The sequence below is a fragment of the Pseudorasbora parva genome, chromosome 1, assembly GCF_024679245.1.
Source record: "Pseudorasbora parva isolate DD20220531a chromosome 1, ASM2467924v1, whole genome shotgun sequence".
Classification (NCBI taxonomy): domain Eukaryota; kingdom Metazoa; phylum Chordata; class Actinopteri; order Cypriniformes; family Gobionidae; genus Pseudorasbora; species Pseudorasbora parva.
In genome coordinates this window covers 66431141-66455922 of record NC_090172.1, presented here as the reverse complement: position 1 = coordinate 66455922, position 24782 = coordinate 66431141, and the positions used below count along the sequence as shown (strand labels likewise).

At 43.2% G+C, this 24782-nt stretch overlaps 2 protein-coding genes across 2 annotated transcripts in view; one reads left to right on the top strand and one right to left on the bottom strand.

Moving 5' to 3' along the window:
* Positions 1 to 24782, top strand: part of LOC137080903 (uncharacterized) — a 470496-nt gene that overhangs the window by 325059 nt on the left and 120655 nt on the right. The gene's annotated exons all lie outside the window — the stretch shown is intronic.
* LOC137073870 (uncharacterized) overlaps positions 1 to 24782 on the bottom strand; it is a 76532-nt gene that overhangs the window by 39060 nt on the left and 12690 nt on the right. The window contains exons 2-6 of the mRNA XM_067442610.1: positions 20896 to 21020; positions 20663 to 20732; positions 20265 to 20377; positions 17598 to 17681; positions 17438 to 17505 (exon numbers count right to left, since the gene is read on the bottom strand). Coding sequence (XP_067298711.1) covers positions 17438 to 17505; positions 17598 to 17681; positions 20265 to 20377; positions 20663 to 20732; positions 20896 to 21020 — 460 coding nt within the window. The remainder of the gene's footprint in view (positions 1 to 17437; positions 17506 to 17597; positions 17682 to 20264; positions 20378 to 20662; positions 20733 to 20895; positions 21021 to 24782) is intronic.

Here is a 24782-nt window from a genome sequence, read left to right as displayed (position 1 = left end):
ACCTGGCAATGGGACGTACGCCTCCGTTCCCTCCTTCAGGGAACGAGGGTTACATACGTAACCAAAACGTTCCTTTTCAGTCGGTCACGTTCGACGTACGTCAGAACTGAACCGACGAATTGGGATCTCTATTGAAAATGCCAGGATGCTGGCCCTTCCAGCATCCTGCTTGAGCACACTGTACCGTCTACCGTCTGTACTGTCTAGTAAAGACAAAACTGAAATCACTACATTTGGAAACAAAGATGAAATTCTCAAGGTGAACGCATATCTTGAGGCTAAAGGCCTGATAACAAAAAATCAAATCAGGAATCTTGGAGTGATTTTGGAGTCAGACCTGAGTTTCAGTAGTTATGTCAAAGCAATAACTAAATCAGCATACTATCATCTGAAAAATATTGCAAGAATTAGATGCTTTGTTTCCAGGCAAGACTTAGAGAAACTTGTTCATGCTTTCATCACCAGTAGGGTGGACTATTGTAATGGCCTTCTCACTGGCCTTCCCAAAAAGACCATTAGACAGCTTCAGCTCATACAGAACGCTGCTGCTAGGATTCTGAGCAGAACCAGAAAATATGACCATATCACACCAGTCCTCAGGTCTTTACACTGGCTTCCAGTTACATCTAGGATCGATTTTAAAGTACTACTACTTGTTTATAAAATACATTGCAGATATGCTGATTAAATACAAACCCAACATATCACTCAGATCAGCAGGATTAAATCAGTTAGAAATACCAAGAGTTCACTCAAAGCAAGGAGAGTCTGCTTTTAGTGCCAGCCGTAGTTGGAACCAGCTTCCTGAACAGATCAGATGTGCTCCAACAGTAGCCACATTCAAATCCAGACTCAAAACACATCTGTTTAACTGAGCATTTACTGAATGAGCTCTGAGCCACTGTACGTCCGACTGATTGCTCCTTATGCATAATGTTTTTAATTCTTTTTATAACTGTTTTAGTTTACCTTTGTTCTTTTCTTTGGTTATCATCATTTTATTATTTTTAATTCTCTTTACATTGTATTCTTTTTCTAATGCATTTTTGTCCCTATTTTACTTCCTTTCTATGTAAAGCACTTTGAATTGCCATTATGTATGAAATGTGCTATATAAATTATCTTGCCTTGCCTTGCCTAGTATGGTACGGAAGCCAGGGCTCCAAGCAGGGAGGACAGTCACTGCTGTTTCTGCAAGACCCACTCAGAATGACTATTGGATAACACTGGGAAAGCGTGCCTGTCTCGGGAGATGGAACGCTGCGGACCACGGCCCCCTGAGGGCATGGTGGTGGAGTAACATAAGGGCTAGCCTACAGGGTAGTGCAACATATGGCAGTCTCTGCGGTGGTTCCAACCTAATTGTAGGGGGGAAAGAACACGCCCAGAGACGACAGAGCGAGCTCTGTCCAGGGAAAGACACGGGGCTAGCCCGAAGGGTAGCTGGTACCGTGGAGAAATACACATATGGGGTTGCCGTGGAATATGGAACCCAGCCTACAACCACGTTTCACAAGCAAACGGGTGCAGGCCTGGTGTCAGACGGTCCGCAGCGTCTCACACCGATGGGGTGACGGAGGAGTTCAACAGGGTTAGCCGATTTCCCGGGGAACAAAATTGAAGACAATCAAGTGTCGGTGTCGGCTGACGAGAGAGCTCGTCGGCTGTCTGGTTCAGTGCACCAGGGACATGAATGGCCCGAAACGACCTCAGCTGCCTCTGACTCCACAGGAGGAGGTGGCGGGCGAGTTGGAGCAAACGACGGGAGCGTAGACCACCCTGACGGTTGATGTACGCAAAGGCCGTGGTGCTGTCCGTATGGACCAGTACATGCTTGCCACGCAGCGGCCCCTTGAGCCGGCGGAGTGCCAAGTGTACTGCCAGTAACTCGAGGCAATTGATATGCCAATGCAATTGCGGCCCCGTCCACAGACCTGCAACTGCATGCCCGTTGTACTTGGCCCCCCAGCCGGTGGCCAAGGCATCCGTGTACAGCACAGCATGCCTGAACACTTGTTCTAAGGGCACCCCGGCCCGGAGAAACGCAGTGCTGGACCACGGGCTGAAGGTTTGGCGGCAGTAAGGAGTCACTGGGACCCGGTACTGACCGCTCTGCCACGCCCACCTCGGGACTTAGCCAGCGTGAGCCAGCGTTAAAGCGGTCTCATATGAATCAGTCCGAGCGCCGTTACCACGGCTGCAGATGCCATATGCCCCAGGAGCCTCTGAAAGAATTTCAGTGGGACCGCTGTCCTGCCCTTGAACATATTCAAGCAGTTCAACACCGACTGGACTCGCTCCTCGGTGAGGCGCGCAGTCCGGTTGACCGATTCCAGCTCCATACCGAGATAAGAGATCCTCTGTGTAGGACAGAGTTTGCTCTTCTCTCGGTTGACCCGAAGGCCCAACCGGCTGAGGTGACTGAGCACCAGGTCCCTGTGTTCGCACAACTGGTCCTTCGACTGGGTGATGGTTCTGGTTCACACTCCAGACATGAGCATCACTGCTTCCCAGGGAGGTGAAGAGGATGCCCTTGTACTTGGGCGGCCGGCACGCAAACTGAATCACGTAGCTGAGTCTGATGGTACGGATGAGCCAGCGAGACGGCCTGGGAAGACCTAGCCAGGCCCCCAGAGACCGTGCAAGCGGGACCAACGGCACCACAGACGTGCCCGGGGTGGGGCAGCGAAGCGGAGTGCTCTGGCCCGACTCGAGAGGCCCGTAGGCGGCCCGAAGTGTTGCCCGAACACTCCTGGTTTGGACAGAGGGTGGGTGAGAAGGCCCGGAGGCGTCCTCGAAGCCCGCTCTGCTGTCCACTGCCCGAAAGCAGGGAGGTGGAGCACTCAGGCCCGGGGGGCGGCCCGGAGTGTTGACTGAGTGTTCCAAAGAGAGGCAGCGTCTGGGGGAGAAAGCCCGGGGGTGTCCTCGAGACCCACACTGCTGCCCCCTGGTAAAGGGAGGGGAAGAAAGGAGTGACAAGGCCCGTGGGCGTCGCACACTGCCAACCTGACCCTCTTGGGGCCCAGGGAGTCAACCCTAAGTTGTGGGCGGACCATAAGGACGAAGCAGGATTCATTGATGTCCAGCCCTATGTTGCTAAGCTAAAAACACACAAGCCTGTGTAACAAAAACAGTATCACCTTTCCAAAGAAAAGGTGGATGGTATTCTTCATGTTATTGATAAATTATTGGCTCAAGGCATTTTGGTCCGAACTCATTCACCTTATAATACTCCAATTAATCCAATTAAGAAAGCAAATGGTTCTTGGTGTTTAACCTAAGATTTGAGAAAAATGTATGAGTTAGTTACACAATTGGCTCCAATTGTACCTGATGTGCAAACTATAATTAATTATAGTCCTTCTGAGCACTCATTTTATACAGTTTTGGATCTTTGCAGTGTATTCTTCTCCATTCCTGTCGGTCGCCAAATGCAGCCACTGTTCGCCTTCACACTGGAGAATTCGCAGCTGATGTGGACACGGCTCCCACAAGGGTACAAGTGATTCTCCGGCTGTTTTCTCTGCTGTGGTGCACTCAACGCTAAAAGATGCCAAACTTCCTCCAGACACATGCTTGCTGCAATATGTGGATGACATCCTCATCACAGGAGCATCAAAAGACGTGTGCTGCTGCTTCCAACATTTTAGCAGAAGCTGGTTTCAAGGCATCTAGAGAGAAACTGCATTAGGTTCAGAGGAGGGTCAATTACCTTGGCCATGAGCTTTCGCAAGGCACATTTCAACTGTGGTGTGATGGGTGTCTGAGGCTGGGATTGAACCTGGGTCTTCTAGTTAACTGAACTGTGATTTTACCTCAGAGCTATTGTGGAGGACCCACAGTAGATGGACCCAAGAGCAGAAGAATAATTTGTAGACTCAAATGACTGAACAAAAGGTGTCTTTACTAAAGCATCCACGTATTTAAAATACAACAAAAAGGAAGCCGAGCTTCCAGGGAAAAATCTAAGAAATAAAAGTTGAGCAAATGGCAAATGCAAAAACACTACAAACTTAGCTTTCTTAGCAAAGTAAATACAAAGCATAGTATGCTCAAGACTGAACACAACTGAAAGAAAGAGGCATGCTTAAATAGCCCTACACAAACAAGCTAATGAACCCCACAGGTGTGAGACATCAAATATTAATGGCTGGCAACCATGGACCTAGCATAAGCTGAGGCCACCTAGTGGCTTGGAGAGTGATTACAGTCTTGCGCCCACTAGAGGCAGGGAGAGTGATTACAGTCTTGCGCCCACTAGAGGCAGGGAGAGTCATTACAGCTAGAGCCTTACAGGAGCCCCTCCTCCAGGAACGGCTCCCAACGTTCTCCTAGCTGCGTTGTTTATGGCGGTTGAACTCCCTGATGAGACTTCGGTCTAATATATCTTGAGCCAGTACCCAAGACCGCTCCTCAGGTCCGTAGCCTTCCCAATCCACAAGATACTGGGTTTTCCCACGGACCTGGCGAGAGTCCAGCAGTTGGTGCACTGTGAAGGCTGGAAGACCACCAATGATGCGAGGTACTGGAGAGGGTTTTCTGACTGGGGACAAAGGAGAATAGACAACAGGTTTCAAACGGGAGACATGAAATGTGGGATGAATACGCATGGCCCTGGGTAGAAGAAGGCGGTAGGACACTGGGTTGATCCTTTTGAGGACTTTGAAGGGCCCGATGAAACGAGGTGCTAGTTTCCGTGACTCAACATGCAGAAGGAGATCCCTAGTAGACAGCCACACCCTCTGTCCTGTTCTAAGCGATGGTCCCATTCTACGGTGCTGGTTTGCATACCTCTGCTGCCGTTGAGTGGCTCTTAGCAGGGCAGCTCGTGCTCTCCGCCATGTTCGTCGACACCTCTGGACAAGTTGAGCAGCGGCTGGTACACGGACTTCAGGATCCTGTTCAGGGAACAGAGTGGGAGGAAAACCAAACTGGCACTCAAAAGGAGACATTCCTAATGATGAGTGGTGTAAAGTGTTGTGTGCAAATTCAGCTCAAATCAAATGGGAGCTCCAAGCAGTCTGATTACTAGATACCAGGCATCTGAGAGTCTTTTCAACCTCCTGGTTAACCCTCTCAGTCTGTCCATTTGATTGGGGGTGAAATCCAGAGGACAGGCTGATGGATGCCCCAATAAGGCGTCCGAAAGACTTCCAGAACCGAAAGGTGAATTGTGATCCTCTGTCAGACACCATATCTTGGGGGAAGCCATGGATTCTGAAGACATGTTGCATCAATAATTCCGCTGTCTGACCTGCTGTGGGAATCTTGGGTAATGGTATAAGATGACATGCTTTAGAAAATCGGTCTACCACCACCAGAATAACTGTGTTACCTTGTGATTTGGGTAGACCCGTAACAAAGTCTAATGATATGTGGGACCAGGGGCATTTAGGGATAGGTAGTGAGTGAAGAAGGCCATGCGGATGAGTTCTGGGTTCCTTATTTTTGGCACACACAGCACAGGCAGCAACAAAAGCCTGAACGTCTCGTTGCATGTTGGGCCACCAAAATTTTCTCTGGATGAGTTTCAGTGTTCTTGTGCTCCCTGGATGGCCCGAGGGAAGAGAAGCATGACCCCACTGTAACACATTAGAACGCATAGAGTTAGGCACAAAAAGGCGATCCGGAGGACCTTTACCTGGGTCAGGATGTTGTTGTTGGGCCCTCTTCACCGCTGTTTCAATTCCCCACTGGACAGATGCCATCACCTTGGAGCTAGGTATGATTGGTTCGGGTATGCCCTCCACTTTCTGTGGATCAAACTGCCTTGAGAGAGTATCAGGCTTTGAGTTCCTGGAACCTGGACGGAATGAGAGGGTAAAGTCAAAGCGGTTAAAAAAGAGGGCCCGGCAAGCCTAACGTGAGTTCAATCTCTTGGCCTCTCGGATATAGGTGAGGTTCTTGTGGTCCGTCCAGATGAGGAATGGGTGTTTGGCTCCCTCCATCCACTGTCTCCACTCTTTAAGTGCCAACTTCACCGCCAACAGCTCCCGGTTACCAATGTCGTAATTCCTCTCGGCCGGGGAAAGTCGACGTGAGAAGTAAGCACAAGGGTGAAGTTTGTGGTCTTTACTTGATCTCTGCGACAAGACTGCCCCTACCCCGACCTCCGAAGCATCCACTTCCACTACAAAGGGCAACTCGGGATCTGGAAAAGTCAAAATGGGTGCAGAGGTGAAGAGCTGCTTGAGACTGTCGAATGCCCGATCAGCCCTTTCGGTCCACTTAAATGGTCTTGATGTCTTCTTAGTAAGAGCGGTCAGGGGTTCTGCAATAGCACTGAAGTTCCTAATGAACCTTCTATAAAAATTAGCAAATCCCAGAAAACATTGGACCTCTTTGATAGAGCTTGGTTGGGGCCAGTTCAGAACTGCCTGAATCTTGCCAGGATCCATCTGGACATTTCCACTAGATACAATGAATCCAAGAAAAGAGACAGTGGGGACATGAAATTCAGATTTCTCTAGTTTGACAAACAGTCCATTCCTCAACAGTTGAGATAGGACGAGTCGGACATGTTGGACATGCTCTTGTTAACAACGAGAGAAGATGAGAATGTCATCAAGATAAACAAATACAAACTTGTTTAGCATCTCACGTAACACATCATTAATAAGTGCCTGAAAAATGGCTGGAGCATTGACTAGCCCAAAGGGCATTACCTGATATTCATAGTGGCCATTTGGAGTGTTAAAAGCAGTCTTCCACTCATCTCCTTCTCGTATACGAACAAGGTGGTAGGCATTTCGAAGGTCTAACTTTGTGAAAATGACCGCCCCTTGTAAGAGTTCAAAGGCCGTGGTCATTAGTGGTAGTGGGTAGCGATTCTTTACCGTAATGCGATTAAGACCCTGGTAATCAATGCAGAGCCGAAGACCGCCATCCTTCTTCCCCACGAAAAAGAAGCCAGCCCCCGCCGGCGATGTAGATGGACGGATAAATCTGCATTTAAGAGCATCCTTGATATATTCCTCCATGGCAGCTCTTTCTGGAGCAGAGAGGGAAAAAAGTCTCCCCCGAGGAGGGCAGGTACCTGAAAGAAGATTTATTGGGACACTGGGTGCCACAGGATTAAGCTTGTGAATAGTTAGTACCTCTGTGGATTGAGCTGGTGACCTGAGAGGAACAGGCAGCAGTCTGGAGGTGGTTGGTTATGAGTAAACAGGTGTCCTTAGCAACTCGGAAAAATAACAGATAGAGAGACCACAATTAGTGCCCCAAGCAGTTACTACCCTAGCAGTCCAATCTATATGCGGATTGTGAAGGGACAACCATGGGAAGCCAAGAATTAAAGGGAACTCAGGTGAATGAATAAAAAAAAAACTTTATCTTCTCATTATGACCACCAATTTGGAGATGAAGGGGTTTAGTGCACTGGCTTACCTGACCAGATCCCAGGGGTCTCCCATCCAATGCGGTTATGGTCAGGGGTTCTTTAAGAGAGATGGGCTGAATTCTCAGGTATCTGGCCAAAGTAAAGTCCATAAAATTTCCAACAGCCCCATAATCAAGGAAGGCCAGAAGCTTGTGATGCTGGCTACCCCAATGCAGTGAAACGTTGAGTGAAACCCCAGAGGTTGCTGGTTGGGGAAAGGTAATTACTCTCGTCCCAGTCCCCCTCTTCTTGGACGAGAGTTGTCTTTTCCCATCAACTCGGGACAGTTGGACCTGAAGTGATCTGGCTTTCCACAATACAAGCAGCATTTCTCTCACATGCGTCGTTCCCTCTCGGCTTGGGACAGTCTGGCCCTCCCCAACTGCATGGGTTCCTCGAAACTCATGGAAAATGGAGCAGACTCTATGGCACTGCTAGAAACTTGGGGCTTGGGCAGCCTGACCTCCCCGCGGCGTTCCTGTCTGCGTTCTCGAATGCGGATGTCCACCCTGATGACGATGTCAATGAGGGATTCAAGGTCAGGAGCCGGGTCTCGGAAGGCCAGTTCATCTTTCAGTTCCGGGGACAGGGCATGGTAAAACGTTGCTTTCAGGGCTCGCTGATCCCAACCGCTCTCTGAGGCTAATGTGCGGAACTCTATTGCAAACTCCGCCACACTCCTTGTCCCTTGGGATATCTGAAGCAGCCTGTGGTCAACCTCTCCTCCACTGGTAGGATGATGGAAGACCTTCCTAATTTCTGCAACAAACTGGTCACAGCTGTCAGTAAGTGGGGACTGCTATTCCCACAAAGCCGTAGCCCAGTCCAGTGCCCTTCCGGTGAGGAGAGTGATAATGTATGCCACCTTGCTGTTCTCTGTAGGAAAGCTGTTAGGTTGTAAACCAAATGCCAGAGTACACTGAGTGATAAAGCCTCAGCATCTCTCAGGATTTCCATCATACCTCTCTGGGGCTGGCAGTCTCGGCTCAGGAAGAAGGCCAGTCAATGGAGTTCTGCCAGCTGACCCATATTGAGTGGTTACAACTGGAGAGGCTTGAGATGCAGTCGGCTCACTTAACCGTTGAAGGATCTCAGATAAGATCTGCTCATGTCTGTGAATGGTGGAAGCTTGGCCCGACAGTGCAGCTAGAATACGGTCAACATTGGAGCTAGGTGCAGCACCTTCTGCTGGGTCCACTTCCATGGTTCAGTCTTGCTGTGATGGGTGTCTGAGGCTGGGATTGAACCCGGGTCTTCTAGTTAACTGAACTGTGATTTTACCACAGAGCTATTGTGGAGGACCCACAGTAGATGGACCCAAGAGCAGAAGAATAATTTGTAGACTCAAATGACTGAACAAAAGGTGTCTTTACTAAAGCATCCACGTATTGAAAATACAACAATAAGGAAGCCGAGCTTCCAGGGAAAAATCAAAGAAATAAAAGTTGACCAAATGACAAATGCAAAAACACTACAAACTTAGCTTTCTTAGCAAAGTAAATACAAAGCATAGTATGCTCAAGACTGAACACAACTGAAAGAAAGAGGCATGCTTAAATAGCCCTACACAAACAAGCTAATGAACCCCACAGGTGTGAGACATCAAATACTTATGGTTGGCAACCATGGACCTAGCATAAGCTAAGGCCACCTAGTGGCTTGGAGAGTGATTACAGTCTTGCGCCCACTAGAGGCAGGGAGAGGGATTACAGTCTTGCGCCCACTAGAGGCAGGGAGAGTCGTTACAGCTAGAGCCTTACATGCGGACAGAGTGAAAGCTATTGCCACCTTCAGACACCCAACGACAAGGAGGAAAATTCAAAGCTTCCTAGGACTGGTCAACTACAGCCGCACCTGGGTGCCTAACTGTTCCTTTTATGACAAAATCCTGCGAACTGCTACTCTTGGAGACACAGAGAACATAACATGGACATCTGAGATGGACAAAGCATTCAGACACTTGAAATCCTCCCTGATGAGACCTCCGGCACTCAGACTCCCAGACTACAAACAAGCGTTCCATCTCTATGTGCACCAAGGTGGGGAGACAGCCGCAATCATAAAATCGTGGAGCAGGTGTTCTTCGTCCGATTGCGTACCTGTCCAAAACTCTTGATCCAGTGGACAGGGGACTCCCGGCTTGTTTTCCACAGCGATTATGGAACAGGAAAGATTCCCGTAGAACGATTTAGATTCTCTGCCCGAGCCCGAACCTGTCCCACGGGCCGGGTCGGGCCGAGAATTCCCGGCACTATCCTCAGGCCAGGTAGGGCCCTTGATCAAGCGTTTGTTTTTTTAATCATTAGCCTACTTTATTAGTCTAATTAGGTGGGCAGAAAGCTATGCTATAATCAGAAATTATATATATTTTTAACAAAGTAAGAACTAATACAACAACTAAAAAACAAATGCGTAGGTACAAAGTTGCACAAGTCAGGATTAGTGTAAAAATGCGCATTAAACTCACAGCTCGAGCAGTGATGAAGCGCAGCATTCTAAACAGAAATGCTCTGTGTCAAGAGCTGCTCGCATGAACACTGCACTTTGCTTAATTAAATATCTTCAAATCGTTTTGTTTAAAAGTGGACATTTCACACTTTCTATACACATATTTCTCTTGTCTGTGAGGCGAGTAGCCTGCTGAGTTTCGGTTTATTTATGAGACGAGCGCTCCAGTTCATGAGCAATGAAAGCGATCACTCCCACGACTTGATGTCACGATTATAGTCTGCTATTTGCTTTTTATTTATTAAATCCAGGAAATTGGTCTAAGAAACCTTTTTTTTTTAAAATTAAGATACAATTTAAACAAAACGAAAGAAATGCTTTCTACAAAACAAAACTTAATATTAAACTAAATATAACCACCAAAATTATTTCTGACCCACTTGCATCTTTTCACTTGAGATGAAATGTAAAAATAATAATATAATATTTAAACATAAATATGAAGGAAAAAACACATTGGCCCTCATTTATCAAAAGCGCGTATACCAAATTTCCAGCATACACCTTGCGTACACCCAAACCCACGGTGACTTTGAGATTTATCAATATGGACGTTGGCGTACGGCACGCTCAAATCCTACGCCAGCTCAGGAGGTGGTGTATGCACGTTTGAGTTAGTGGGAAAATGCGCAGAAAAACAATTCCTAACACCACAAAACACACTGACAAGATATGCTATATTATGAAAAACCACAACAACAACATTCAGTATTTTTGTGCAACATGAACGTCAATGTTTAATTTGTGTGACTTTAACAAAGCGTTTGATTTGTAGGCTTCCTACAGTTGCGAGCCTGTGCGCTTTACCGGCCCGCCTGGCCGGCAGCTGCGCACGGACTGGGACTAAAATAATTCAGACTGACAAAATAATAAAAATGACCTTCTTCTTTTAATTAATAATAAAATCAATAAAAACGACATTCTTCTTCTAAATAACAAGCGTCATTAAGAATAAGAATAAGAATAAGAATAAGAATAATAATAAGAATCTTACAAATTGTCATGTAATTATTAATGTGAATGAATGGTAGGCTACTCCACATCACATCATCATCACTGTCGTACACCCCAATACATGTGCCGTGATACGAAATTAAATGCTAATTGTTTCAAAACGTGCTGTAAAATAATGCATTGTGATGGTAATTTATCATCCAAACATCTATTTAAACTGCTGGAGTGCGCGTCTCAACCCCCACACTATTAACAGTACTCGTAATTTGGGTCCATATTTTGTTTTTGTGGGTGCCTTTATTCCCACTCTTTATACTCTTAAATAAAACAATTTCGTTTTTTTTTTTCCTACTTCCCTGGTGAGGGTCTCGATGGAGCGCGTCAATCATCTCACTAGTTCAGTAGTCAGAGCACTGATCAGGGAGTCAGCCCGTTGACTTATGTCCTAATCAGTGCCCTGACTAGTGGACTAGTGAGATGATTGAGACGCGCCCGATCTCCACGTCGGAGAAGTTTTGCTTCTTTGCCGTCTTCTGTTTGTCCATGGCGTAAAATGAGGGCGTGGGGGAGGCGGAGACTTGAATATATAGGGGCGTGTTATTCTAATAACGATCAGTTTCAGCCGCCGCATTTATCAAGGGCAAGTACTGCGTACACCTGAATTGCAGAGGTGCGCACAGCTTCATAAATCAGGCGGTGAGAGGAGTGTAAGCATAATCTTACGCCAACATATACACCCGTTTCTATGCAAGATTGATAAATGAGGGCCATTGTTTAATGGCTACAACAAAGTAAGCTACAGATAAATATCTGAGCTAGATTTGAGCAAACATCAGTTTACTGCTGAGCGGTTCATGAGTGCACCTGCCGATTATTGAGCGGAGTCGAGTCAACTTTATTTATATTGCGCTTTTACAATGACGATTGTTTCAAAGCAGCTTAATAGTGTTAAAAGGAAAATATTGCAACAAAATTTGATTCAGCTGTACAGTCGCTGTGGAGAAAACAGTTATGTTATCAACTCATTTAAGTTTATCAATGTTAGTTTTAACATGAGTCTCACCAGTCCGCTTCGCTGTGCTTTGCTCATTACAGGCTCGTTCTCATTAAAACGCCCACGTATTGAAAAACGGTCGGGTTTAAATCGGGCTCGGGCTCATAATTACAGTTAATGTGTCGGACCGGGCCGGGCTCGGACACAATGTGCATGGGCTTGGGTAGGGTCGGGCTTGATTCTTTGAGCCTGATCTAACCTCTAGTACAGGATGCTGAACAAATTGTGCTGTCACATAAATTGATTGTGCATATGTGACGACCACAAAAGTGTCATATTTGTGTTATAAGAATATTCAGAATTATTGTTTTTTTTTTTTAACACAAGTTATTGTATTTCTTTTTGAAAAAAAAGTATCAAACAGGATTTTATTTTTATATGATTTACCTTCTTTAAGAAGTTAAGTGTGTAGTGTTTGCTCCGAGCCAGCAGGGGCGAAATCGAGTGACGGGTTTAGCTGCGTGAGTAGTTGGTTTCTCATTAGTACAGAGAGCTCGAACCTGACACACTAGCTGTGTCCCAAAGTGAAGGGTGCGCACTTCAAAGGCCAGACCAGGCCACGCCTTCAAAGTGCACGAAGTGCACGAAGGGCAAACCGAGGGACAGGGTTGCCAGGTCTGAATAATAAAACCCCTCCAATTGTTATTCAAAAGTATCGGAATCACAGCCAGAATGGGCCAAAATATCCCAAAATGCGGGGCGCGGGCAGTAGAAATATTGCTTAAGTAAAGACAACTTAACCTGTGGACTATAGGCTACCAACACCCCAAAGCAACAGTAGCCTAAATGCAACCCCATTCCAGACTTGGCAACAATGAACCAAAGCGCCGTTAATGGACTAGCAGGTTCTGACAACTGACAGCGGACGTTCGTGAGGAGATTTTAAAAAGAGAAATGGAGCATATACTACTACTTATATACTTTTTTGAGCTTTCTATTGGGTTTTGACATGCTTCAAAGCCTGCGACGATGGGCTGGACCATAAGCATGTAAATCTGTAGCCGGTTAAATATTGTCAAATTGCAAATATTAGTTAACAGTTTATTTCTTATGTTAAATGTAACTGTTACAATATATTTTAAACATTTAGCCTATATACGTCCAAGTTTTTTTTTTTTAAGTAGGCCTACTTATTTTTATTCAACTCATCATCTCAGATGCATTTTTTATGGCATGCCATGCAGCCGTCGACCGTTTCGGCCCCGCAGAGCTGCGGACAGTGGAAATATGCACTCATCCCAGAAGATGATGTCCCGCTCAGGCCTTACCAGAGTCTCTATAGTGCATTATTCCCCATCCCGGTCCAGCTCCAGCTTCTCCCGCTCAGCCCAATGAAAGTGTTGAAAAGTGTTTTCTTCTGGTTTGGCTGATAATAAAAATGTGTTGTTTCTAATGTTAAACTTATAGTTATTTTATTGGTCTATAAATAGGCTAGTTGTAAAAAGCCTACGTAGGCTAATAGACCAAGGCTGCATTTCCCGAAACCTTCTTAACTCTACGTCATTCTTAAGTTAAACCTTAAGGTATCCCTTAATGTTAATATGTGTTTCCCGAAACGAACTTTAAGTCATACTTTCGTAAGGTTGGTCTGGACCACTCTTAGCTATACCTTATCACTATTGAAAGTTCATTCCACTAGTGGCCACCACTGTGAAAAAAGCTTCTTTATATGTCAGTCTATCCGAATATAATTCCGAAGTTGTAATATACACCCAGTGTTCAATTAGGCTAGTTGAATTTTTTATTTTTATTTATTTATTTATTTTTTAATGCAAGGGTTAAAATTGTCATAAGAAATTTCATTGTCATAAAATTTCATTACAAACACCAATGGTTGTTAGCTTTTTAATGATATTATCCAAAGGTACATCAGCTGGCAAACCATTAGACAGGAAAGGCTTAGGAGCCTATTTAAAGGGAATGATTGGAGGGGAGTTTAGTCAAACTTTGGCAGCGAGGCATCGAATAGAATTGTGCTAAATCAAAGATGGCGCTGTCCGCGGAGCCATTTAGTGTATGTGCATTTCATACATGAAAACTTTAGTTAGTTTGTATTGTGGATTGTGTTAATATGTCTGTACTGCATAACAAATTGCCTCTCTGAGGACATTAAAGTTTTCTAAGTCTAAGTCCCTGGCTACCATGTCAGAAGGCTGCTATAAAAAAAAAAAAAAAAGCCTACCACGACAGCAAATTAAGCAGCTTTTAGATCTTGTTGGACCAGCTTTGTCGAGACAAACTGGACGGAGCTCAGCTACTAAAATCAGCTGCTGGCGGCTCTTCTCTTTCTTTATTTTTTCTCCGCCATATAGTAGCAGATGATTATATGTTTTGCGTGTTGCGTTTTTATTGAGTAGGCCATCTAATAATATAAATTAGTTATTGTTATGCAGCTGCTGCATGGTCAATCATCCCTGGTTGTGGATTAAATCAAGACACTATGGAAAATATATTGTAATAATTTAAATGACGCGTGATGCTCATGGTGCAGTTGAGCATGAGATTGCTGGTTCGTGCACTCATTTCAGAATTATGTAAAATTTAGGTGCAATTTTGTATGATAAATGAAAGTTCAACTATTTCTGAAGTGTTTCTTTTATAAAGAACATAATTTGTTTCGCATAACGCAGTGAAACAGCCCCTGCATAGAGTAAATAATCGATTCTTGAGCCATCGATATAAGCCAATTCAGCACCGCGGCCACGGACAGCACCCGCTAACGTCGCACTTAAGAAGGTATACCTTAAGCGACCTACTAAGGTATAGTTCGGGGAACACACCTAGAAATGGTATACCTTCAGTTAAGTTATACCTTTAGAGTCTTCGTAGAGCGCTAAGAGACAACGTTATCGGGAAATGCAGCCCAATTTATTTTCATTTACACATTTTAAATTACATGGCAAGAAAATATATGTATAAACATAAATGTGTTTAAAGTAGCTACAAATTATAACGTGCATTACAAAAGGAAACAAAATCTAAATTTAGCTGGATCAGTCGGGTCGGGAATAAAATAATTTATAGCTGGTGAGCACGGAGTGAATTTTGCGCGAGCGGAATGGTGCGGTGCGGAATAGCGGGAGCAGGACGAAAATACAGCGCCGCGCAGATTTTGAAGGCTATTTAAAGAAAGTGTATGGGAAAAAAAGAAACAGCGAAAAGGGTGATAATGGACTGATTCCTCTTCTTGAGATAATGGTTGAGGAATAAATAGCATTTAAAAATAGGGAAATTAAAGTTTATCTTGCTCAGGGCAGGGAACTGGGAACTGTGTGAATGCACTAACGTTGGACGTTTTATTTACTTCTAGCGCTTGCGCTGTTGTGTTCAATAGTACCCAGGCTACACTTGAGTTACCGACCGCTACCGTCTTTAACTGGAATCTGATCGAGTGCCGCGGGAATGCGGACCAGTCAAATCCTGTAGTCACCAGTGTGCTATGAATTCTGGGATAGGGAAGGCTGCGAAGTTATGGGAAGGTCCCATCTGCTGTACCCTTCCTTTGCCTGAGAACCGAAGGGCGCATTTTGAAGTCGCTCATGAATTGCGGCAGCCTTCGTCGCACCGCTGTGACGCAATCACACTTCAAATGCGGCCTTCAGAGGTGCAGCTTTCACTTTGGGACAGCCTACGTAGTGCCGCTGTGACGTAATCGCACTTCAAATGCGGCTTTCAGAGGGTGCAGCCTTCACATTGGGACAGCCTTCGTAGTGCAGGTATGACGTAATCGCACTTCAAATGCGGCCTTCGAAGTGCGCGCACTTCACTTTGGGACACAGCTACTGTCTCCTCGTTTCTCTCCTGTGTTACAGGTTGGTAAATGTACAAAAACCCATCAGAACTATAATTTAGCCATGCTAAAATGTGTTTGATATATGATTGAACTGCTTTAGTGAAGTAATTTTCGTTAGAGTCTGTTTCTGATTTTGTTGGTAATGAGTTTGAAATGAGAGGGCAAAGTCTGGCAGATTAACGGCCTACTGGCAACGCGCACATGGAGCGGGTCGACACACACACACACACACACACACACACACACACACACACACACACACACACACACACACACACACACACACACACACACACACACACACACACACACACACACACACTTTTCAATGTATATAAAAGCACACAAAGGTATTTTATGAGCTTGCAATGTCAACGAGTATTTGTTAGCTCACTGTATGTTAGTTTCTAACTATCAGTTGAAAATGTGTTTTTCTCAATGAGTTTAGACAAAAATGGTTACTGTTTAAAAGGAGGTTTGAAGTTCCATTTGGAGCACTTTAGTAGTTGTCAGCATGATTTGCAGGACTGTATTAACGTGATACTGATAAAATACTGGAAATAGAAGTTATTAAGCATCCTAAACATAGCTGGTGAATATTACCATTGTCTTTACATTTTGTTTTGATAAATAGTGTAAAATACAAGCATGAAGAGTAAGTGAGCATACATTTGGTACTCAGAGGTGTATTTTATTATGGATTTTGTATTGACATGGACACTGGAATTCATTGTAATGTGAAAAAAGGCACTGAATATGTAATATGTGAAACATAAAATAACTCTAAATAATAGAGATGTGTTTACTGAAGAAAAATCTTTAATAAATTACTACAGAGAGCTCGGACCTGACACACTGTCTCCTCGTTTCTCTCCTGTGTTACAGGAGTCAATCTGTTCACCACGGTGCCGTTGCCACGGTACCTGTTACACATACGTCACATCAGGTAGGAGCTATTTTGAGTAATGGGCCTTTCACACAGGATGCGGAATGCGCTGCGCTTGCCGCGGGGTTCAGCGTAGCCCTTCAGATAGAACACGATATGCGTTTCGCTGGCCAGAGCAAAGTAGGCAGAGTTTTTAAAACTTTCTGCGAGTTATGCGAGTGATAGCACTAGTGAGGAAGAAGAGGCTGTGGGTGCATGAAACCCTTAGGTTTAGTGAACAGTTTGGTGAATTTAGGCTTGCAAAAGAGATCTGTTTTCACAGCGACCGTTTGACAGTTCTTCAGACTTCAGATGGAAAGCCAATAGCCCACCATAGCCTTGTAGCTGAGCTCATTCATGCAGCACAACACCCATCAAAACTCGCTGTTATCAAAGTAGCAGGACATGCTGCAGGAGAAACAGATGAAGCCAAAGGAAACAGACTTGCAGATGAGATAGCAAAATGGGCTGGAGAAAAGAAGTAATTCTGGAGCTAAAGAAGTAATATTACGTCCATATGTAAGTGAACCGGGGACAGATTTTCTTTCCCTATTAATGTTTGCTGCTGCATACTTTACGTCTATGGCTGATCTTAATTTCTCCAACTACAAACTTGGATCAAACAGAAAATACGCACTGCGTTAACGCGCGCTAATAAATTTAGTGCTGTTAAAATGAATTTGCGTTAATGTGTTAACTCTGACAGCCCTTATATATATATATATATATATATATATATATATATATATATATATATATATTATTCTACTATTCAATATATATAACATTCAACAGATCCTATTATTTACTTTATTTATTTTTTACCTTTGCAATGTTTTTGAGCATCCAAAATCTCCTACATTGATGTAACCATCTTCAGTCAGAAAGACATTCTGGAATGACATCAGAAAACTCATAAATCAAAACTCAAATCATAACACATTTGGCTTGGTGACATGATTTATCAAGCTTTGTCAATGTCTACCTTTGGTTTTATATCTCCGTGAAGAATATTCTTCTCATGAACATACTGCAGAGCCAAACAAATCTGAACAAGCCAGTCAATGATCTACGCACAGAAGAGATACACATGGAGAAAGCAGAACATTTTGTGTCATTAGTTACAAATTGAAAAACAATGTATTTGTACTAAGTTCTTCAGCTATCACTGTATACCCTAAAATGGTTGTATCTTTACTCTTAAGGTTATGTCAAGTCTTTCAGCAGAAGAACATAGGGCAATTCTAGTCCTATGTTCTTGTGCACTCATGTTTGCAGATTCTTGTGCACTCATGTTTGCAGATGATAAACAGTAACGTAATCATCACGTCATCAAAGGGGCTTGGGTTATATTTACTGGAATCCTAAACTGAGAGCTTGCACTAACAAGTGCACTCATGTTTGCAGGTTGGTCTGGTCAAGTGCACTCATGTTTGCAGGTTGGTCTGGTCAAGTGCACTCATGTTTGCAGGTTGCACTCATGTGCACTCATGTTTGCAGGTTGGTCTGGTCTTTCTCTAGCCTGCCGTGGTTATACTCAATTCTAGTCAGAATATGAGTCTGAAACTGCTCCATTGGGCTGTGATTATGGGGCGTGTTTCAACCGAACCAGGAAAGACATCAATTGGATAGACATACAACCAATCAGAGCAACGAAGCCACGCTTTGTCAAATGTCAACAGACAGAGCTCAACTGCACCCCCCCCCCCAAAAAAACACCATTTTTTCCCCAGAGAACCCCCCGAGAAGCTATTGTTTAGGGCTAGTAGTTGGTGGATTTTGTTGTAAAAACTTGGCAACCCTGTCTGCACGCACTGGAATATATGATCTTAGCCGGTGTTGTAAAAAAATAAAATAATTTATTGATACACAGAGTACTTACCCAACATGATCATCATCTTTGAGTGAAATTATGAAGGTGAATGCATTTACAAACAAGCTCTCAGTTTAGGATTCCAGTAAATATAACCCAAGCCCCTTTGATGACGTGATGATTACGTTACTGTTTATCATCTGTCCGTCATTGTCTAAAGCCCGCCTTGATGATTTCATTGATTCGGACCATTTTTGTTCGGAGATAATTACTCCTCTATGGAGCGATGCCAGACTGAACTGCCAAACCTAAAAATGCTGTGGGCGGGGCTAGGTTCGGCTGGCATTCAGGCTAGTCTTCCTAAGTACTTCAGTTCTATTTTAGTAGGGGTGGTAGCCTAGAAATCTAGACGCACCCTAGCGGCAGCAAATTTAATCTGCCCGTGAGTGTCGTCTAGCAACTCTCAATACCCTTCTGAGCTGTAATCGCCAAACTCTTGCCGGGCCAATCACATCGTGTATAGAGTCGGTGGGCGGGGCCATACTGACGATGGCCGAGATGCATTTGCGTGCTTCTAGTAAACACAGAAACGGGCGAACAGCGGAGGTCTTTCGAATCAGCTTTGACCGTGACTCCGGAAGACTTGGAGTTAAGCTTTCCTCTGAGAAAAGAACAAAGAACGGCACTGAAGTCATTCTTAAAAAGGGAAGATGTGTTTGGAGTTTAGCCGACCGGATACGGTGAATGTTTAATCTGTCAACGAGCTCTGCTTCACCTTCGTTGCTCTGGTTGGTTGTAGCGTTATCCTATCGCGTGCAGAGGGAGTTTGAAAGACAACCGTTTATCCGCCCCTCGGATTGAGCTGTCAATGGTGAGTTTCCAGACCAAACATCTTGATGTGGGTCAGGCTTGTCAGGCTATAGGGGTGGGTGATATAGCTTCAAAATTATATCACAATATTTCAAGAATATTTGAGATAATGATATTTATGATGATATAGAAAACAATATATGGAACAACGTTTTATTGGTTATTGCAGCTGATAGGCAGCAGCATTTATTAGTGCAAACAGCATGAAGGGTATTGTCCACCCTCTTCCAATGAGCTCCTGTTATTCATGAGAGAATACCTCATTCCAAGTGGAAATGTATTGTCATTAGGTGGACGCAGCAGGATTTCAGTCACACAGCATGAGTCAAATGTAAGCAAAGTTAAAAAGTAGTATTGGTTCAAGTTGGTAGTGTTTTCACTTGAAATCTTAAAAAAAGGGTAACATAACTTTTTAGGGGGGGTGAAACACTCAGTTTCAGTCAATCTCATGTCCATCTTGAGTACCTATAGAGTAGCATTGCATCCTTCATATCTCCGAAAAGTCTTTAGTTGTATTATATTTATATATAATGCATGTGATGTCATCGTCAGCTGGATCGACTGCGATTACGCCACGCTAAGTGACAAAAAGACTGAGGACCAATGGAGGCAGAATGCTGGATCTATCGAGTCGTAACTGACAAAAAATAACCATCAATTTTACCCTTCCGGTCAAATATTGCTCTGCACACATCAATAACAGCTTATCGATGTTTTGTCAGTTGTCAAGAAGTCTGAACGCTCTTCGTGACGTGTTGCTCTCAGATAGGTTTTGTAGACACTTGGGAAGTAAATGCGCCATACATCATTGCGTCGCTGTATCATTGATATCGCGATATGACACTTAAGTAAAAATGTATACCGGTGTTATCGTGGACAGTATATGGCACACCCCTACTGTTTAGAATTAATGTAACTTATAAACCACATGTGATGTTTGGAATATGTATGTCTACATAAGACACTCACCTGTTTTTCTTCAAAAATCCCTTTTTTTTTCTCTTTCTGTGTTTGCATCCTCTTATGAAGATCTCCTCCTGCACAATACTCCATCACCACAAACAACTGTTCATTATCTTCATCTGAATCAATAAACATCCAGCCATCATTTCAACAAAGACATGTACTTATAAGTGTACGGCTTCATTTCACAGACAACAACTGTGTATGCAGATGATTTTGTTTTGTTAATTTTGTTACATTTCTTCAATCTCTGCACATTTGAATAATTTTCAATTGTAATTGCTCTCTCTCTCTCTCTCTCTCTCTCTCTCTCTCTCTCTCTCTCTCTCTCTCTCTCTCTCTCTCTCTCAAAAAAAACTTTAAACTAAAGCATCATTACACCTTTTATTAAAATGTAAACACACCTTTAAATGAATCCACATAAGTAACAATATATCCATATTTCAGACTTCTCAAGATCTCGACTTCCTCATTCTGTGGGAAAATGATAATTTGTTTATTTTTATTTTTATTGCAAAAGTAGCACTTGTGACAACAACATGATCTTAAATAAAAAATTTAAATTAGTGAAAATATATTGTTATGGTGATTAATATTTAAGTAAAATCTTGATTTAGTAAATGCTGATTGATCTTACATGTCTGTAATCAATCACTTTGACCACACAAGGATCTCCATCTGTGTTGGTGACCAGATACACTGTTCCTGAAGACCCTTGTCCAAGTTCTCTCTGTATGGTGTATCCATGTTCTTTCAACACTCCTAAAATCAAGATTTAGAGTAATTCCTACAAAATACTACAAGTGTATCACTATGTTGATAAGTAAAATGATTAATTAACATGACTCGTATGAGCATTAAAGCCCTCCATTTTGAAGTGGGACATGAATGACATGCCCAAAATAAAGGCTGCTGCTTAAGTCATTCTGAATAGACACATAACCAATAAAGTAGTATTTTTCATTGTCAGTTTGGTAATAATGAATTAACATGTTAACTAATAAGTCGTATGTCTCAAAGTTTTACTGAACAATAAAATAAAAAAAATCGAATCATTAGGGCATGTTGTAGTCCAGATTAAAACATAAAAAAACATAAAAATGTTTAAGTTTGAAAATAAATAGCCTATTAAGTCTTTAAGTATTAAGTATTTGGTGCTGTGATGAACAACATTGAGACAACATTCGTTTACAAAAAAACGAATGGCTGTTTTAAAAACTACACTTGCGCGGTTGCTTTTTGTTTGCGGGGTTTCCGGGGTAAGTGCGGCGTTCTGCAGTTCATCAGCGCCCTCTACTGTCACGGAAGAAGTGCTGCCGGCACTTCAGCAGCGCATCTCGTTCATGTGCTTCTCATATTACATCTGAGCGCGTGTCCCTTTGACGCAGAATACAGCGGTGTTGAGCATTTATATGGTTAATGGGCAAAGTATTCTTGAGTGCATTATAAAAAAAATATCAATTGTTAATAAATTATTATTTACGATATTTTAAAGTGCCCACAATAAAAATATTGTGCATATTCATTATCGTGATAAATCGCATTATCGAAAATCGCCACTTGTCTACTGCTGACAAAACATCTCGATTACTTATATAACCCTTGTTCCCTGAAGGAGGGAACAGAGATGAACGTCGGACGTCACTGACAAATTGTGATCGTGATCGCTTCTGGGAGCCCCTATCAGCTTACAGAACGGGCCAATGGCCATTGGCGTGCGAGATTCGCATATCATGCTCTGCCCCACAGTAGGGAAATAAATAAGGAAGTGAATGCAGTGCACGTTTGTTTTTCATTCAGGAGCCAAACAAGTGACTCGGCCTGCAATGATGGTTCAGCAACTGTGGCAACGGGACGTACGTCTCCATTCCCTCCTTAAGGGAATAAGGGTTACATACATAACCAAGATATTCCCTTTTAGTTGGTCATGTTTGATGTACATCAGACATCACTGACGAATTGGGATCCCTATGGGAAACACCATGGCTGCTGCCACTTTCAGCGTCCTGCATAAGCCCCATAAACCCCCATCTGCTGGGGCGGGAACTTACTCAAGGAGAATTTACCGTTTCATTTGAGAAAACGGTCAGTCATATCATGAACACAGACGCTCAAAGGTCTTCACAGCAACCAGTCAAAATAAAAGTTTGGTGTAACATGAAGAAATTGACAGAATATATTAGGCTACTGTTAGCCTGGGAAAACCCAGACAACTTCCGGCAAATTTAGATTTGCTCTGCAAGTAGTCTGGCAAAGAGCCCATTCAAACACATTTCTAATCCGTCGAAATCGCGGCACCAATCAGAAACGTTGCTTTATACGATGACTACAGCGCAGCGACAGTGAAGCAGATTTTGTACATTACAAAGATGGATGCACCGTGGAACATCACTCGTTCGAATCAGCTATCGCGTCTGTTTTAAGCGATTTAAACATTTCTTGTAAGTTAAAACTCGAGCAAAGAACAACGCTCAGTTGCTAACACACACACACAGCTCTGGATCTGGCCTATCTGTGCTTATTTCCTTAAACTAGATGCGGTAATTATTTAAAAACTGTAAATACATAACTAGCGTAACTATGCTCAAGTCTGAAAATGTTCTAACACATCTGAAATTACTGAATTTGAATAAAGTTTGTGAGATACAATTTTCCGAAGATTCATCAATATTATTTTATTTTAAAAATATTACAAATCGTGTTCTAATCGCAATACAGATGCCTTACAACGGGTGCGAATGCGATCAGAGCTCAATGTTTTCTGTTTCGACCGTCAATCCGAGATGTTTCAGTCGCTCTGAGATGCTATTAGGGTTTCCAAATTTTACAAAAATGTTGATGGAGTTGTGGTGGACACCAGCTATTATCATATTTATTTTACAACAACAGCAAAATTCATCAGAAGCCTTTGCAACATCTTCCTAGAAATTACAAACCGAGTATTGCTGTCAGAGTCTCAGATGTTTCTCCGCTCTGCAATCATCATCTCCTTCATCACTCTGATTGGTTTTAGGTCTATCCAGTTGCCCCCAGTGGCATTTGAGTGATGTCTGTTGGCGACGCCCCTTTGGAAATTATTTGTCAATGAAGCTTTGCCAGACAATAACTCTGTTACTACTGAGAATGCTCTGGTTTTAACCAGGCTAGGCTACTGTTGTACTGTAGATTTAGCTATATCTCTATGTAATAATAATAATAATAATAATAATAATAATAATAATAATAATAATAATAATAATAATAATAATATGCCTCTCTTTTTCACTTAATTTTAGTATTGGTTACACTTAATTTTTTTTTATAAACAATGTTAAATTTTAAACAGCACACAGCCTTTAAATGTTTATGTATTATTTACATATAATGATTATTATTAATCATAAATAATAAACTCATTGAATTTAATAAAAAATATAAAAATAGTTAAATAAAATAAAATAAAAACATTTAGCTGTGGTGCCGAAATTGGTACGAGTACCAACAAATTTTTATGGTATTGGTACTGACTACTGGAATTTTGGTTCTGTGACATCCCTAATTCCACCTGATGGAGTTTCGGCTCCTTGCCACTGTCACCTTTGGCTTGCTCATTTGCGGACACACAATTTTCAACTAAATATCCAAATAAATATTCAACTATATATTAACTATATATTTGCCCACATTGACCCTATATGATAAATTGAAATGATTGAAATGGTTCGGATGGAACAGAGAAAAGCCACGGCTGGGTCTGCCTCCTCCGAAGGCAGCGCTTGCAGGCTTACCACCTGGTCCCGCGAGTGGTGGGAACCTTGGGCACATATCCAGGCCGGGGTCTCAGGATCACGTGAACATGGCCCGAATTCCAAGCACGATTCGTCGACCGAAAATGCTCGCCGCTTTTCTTGGGTACAATGAAGTATGGACTGTAAAAGCTGGTCTTCATATCGACTGGAGGGACCGGCTTGATCGCGTCCTTTGCCAGTAGGACTGCGATCTCCACCTGAAGCACCGGGGCGCCCTCCTTTGACACAGAGGTGAAGTGAACACCCCTGAACTTGGGGGGATGCCGGGCGAACTGAATCACATAGCCGAGTCTGATGGTATGGATGAGCCAGCGGGACGGGCTGGGGAGCGCTAGCCAGGCCCCCAGCGACCGAACAACCCGCACCCGACCGACGTTTTCAACTAAACCTCCCGCAACGTACCGTAAAAAAGAAAAAGAAAAAAAAAAAGAAAATATTGTACCTAACTCACTTCCTGACCCGCATTTTTTTTAAAGTAGTAAATGCTCATTGTAACGTCATCTTTCATTACTCCGGATAATGTCTCCCACACTTTGCTCTTTCTATTTGTGTATTTGCGGAGCATACTATGGAAGGATATCACGGACAGTTTTCAAAAGCAATTGCAAATTGTGCAAAAAATGGCGCATTTCCGTTTGCATTTTTGTTTACGCAAATGCTCAAGGACTACCATAATATAAATGGAAAAGCAAAGTCTTTTTGCAATTGCATTTCCAATGTCTTACAAGTAATGACC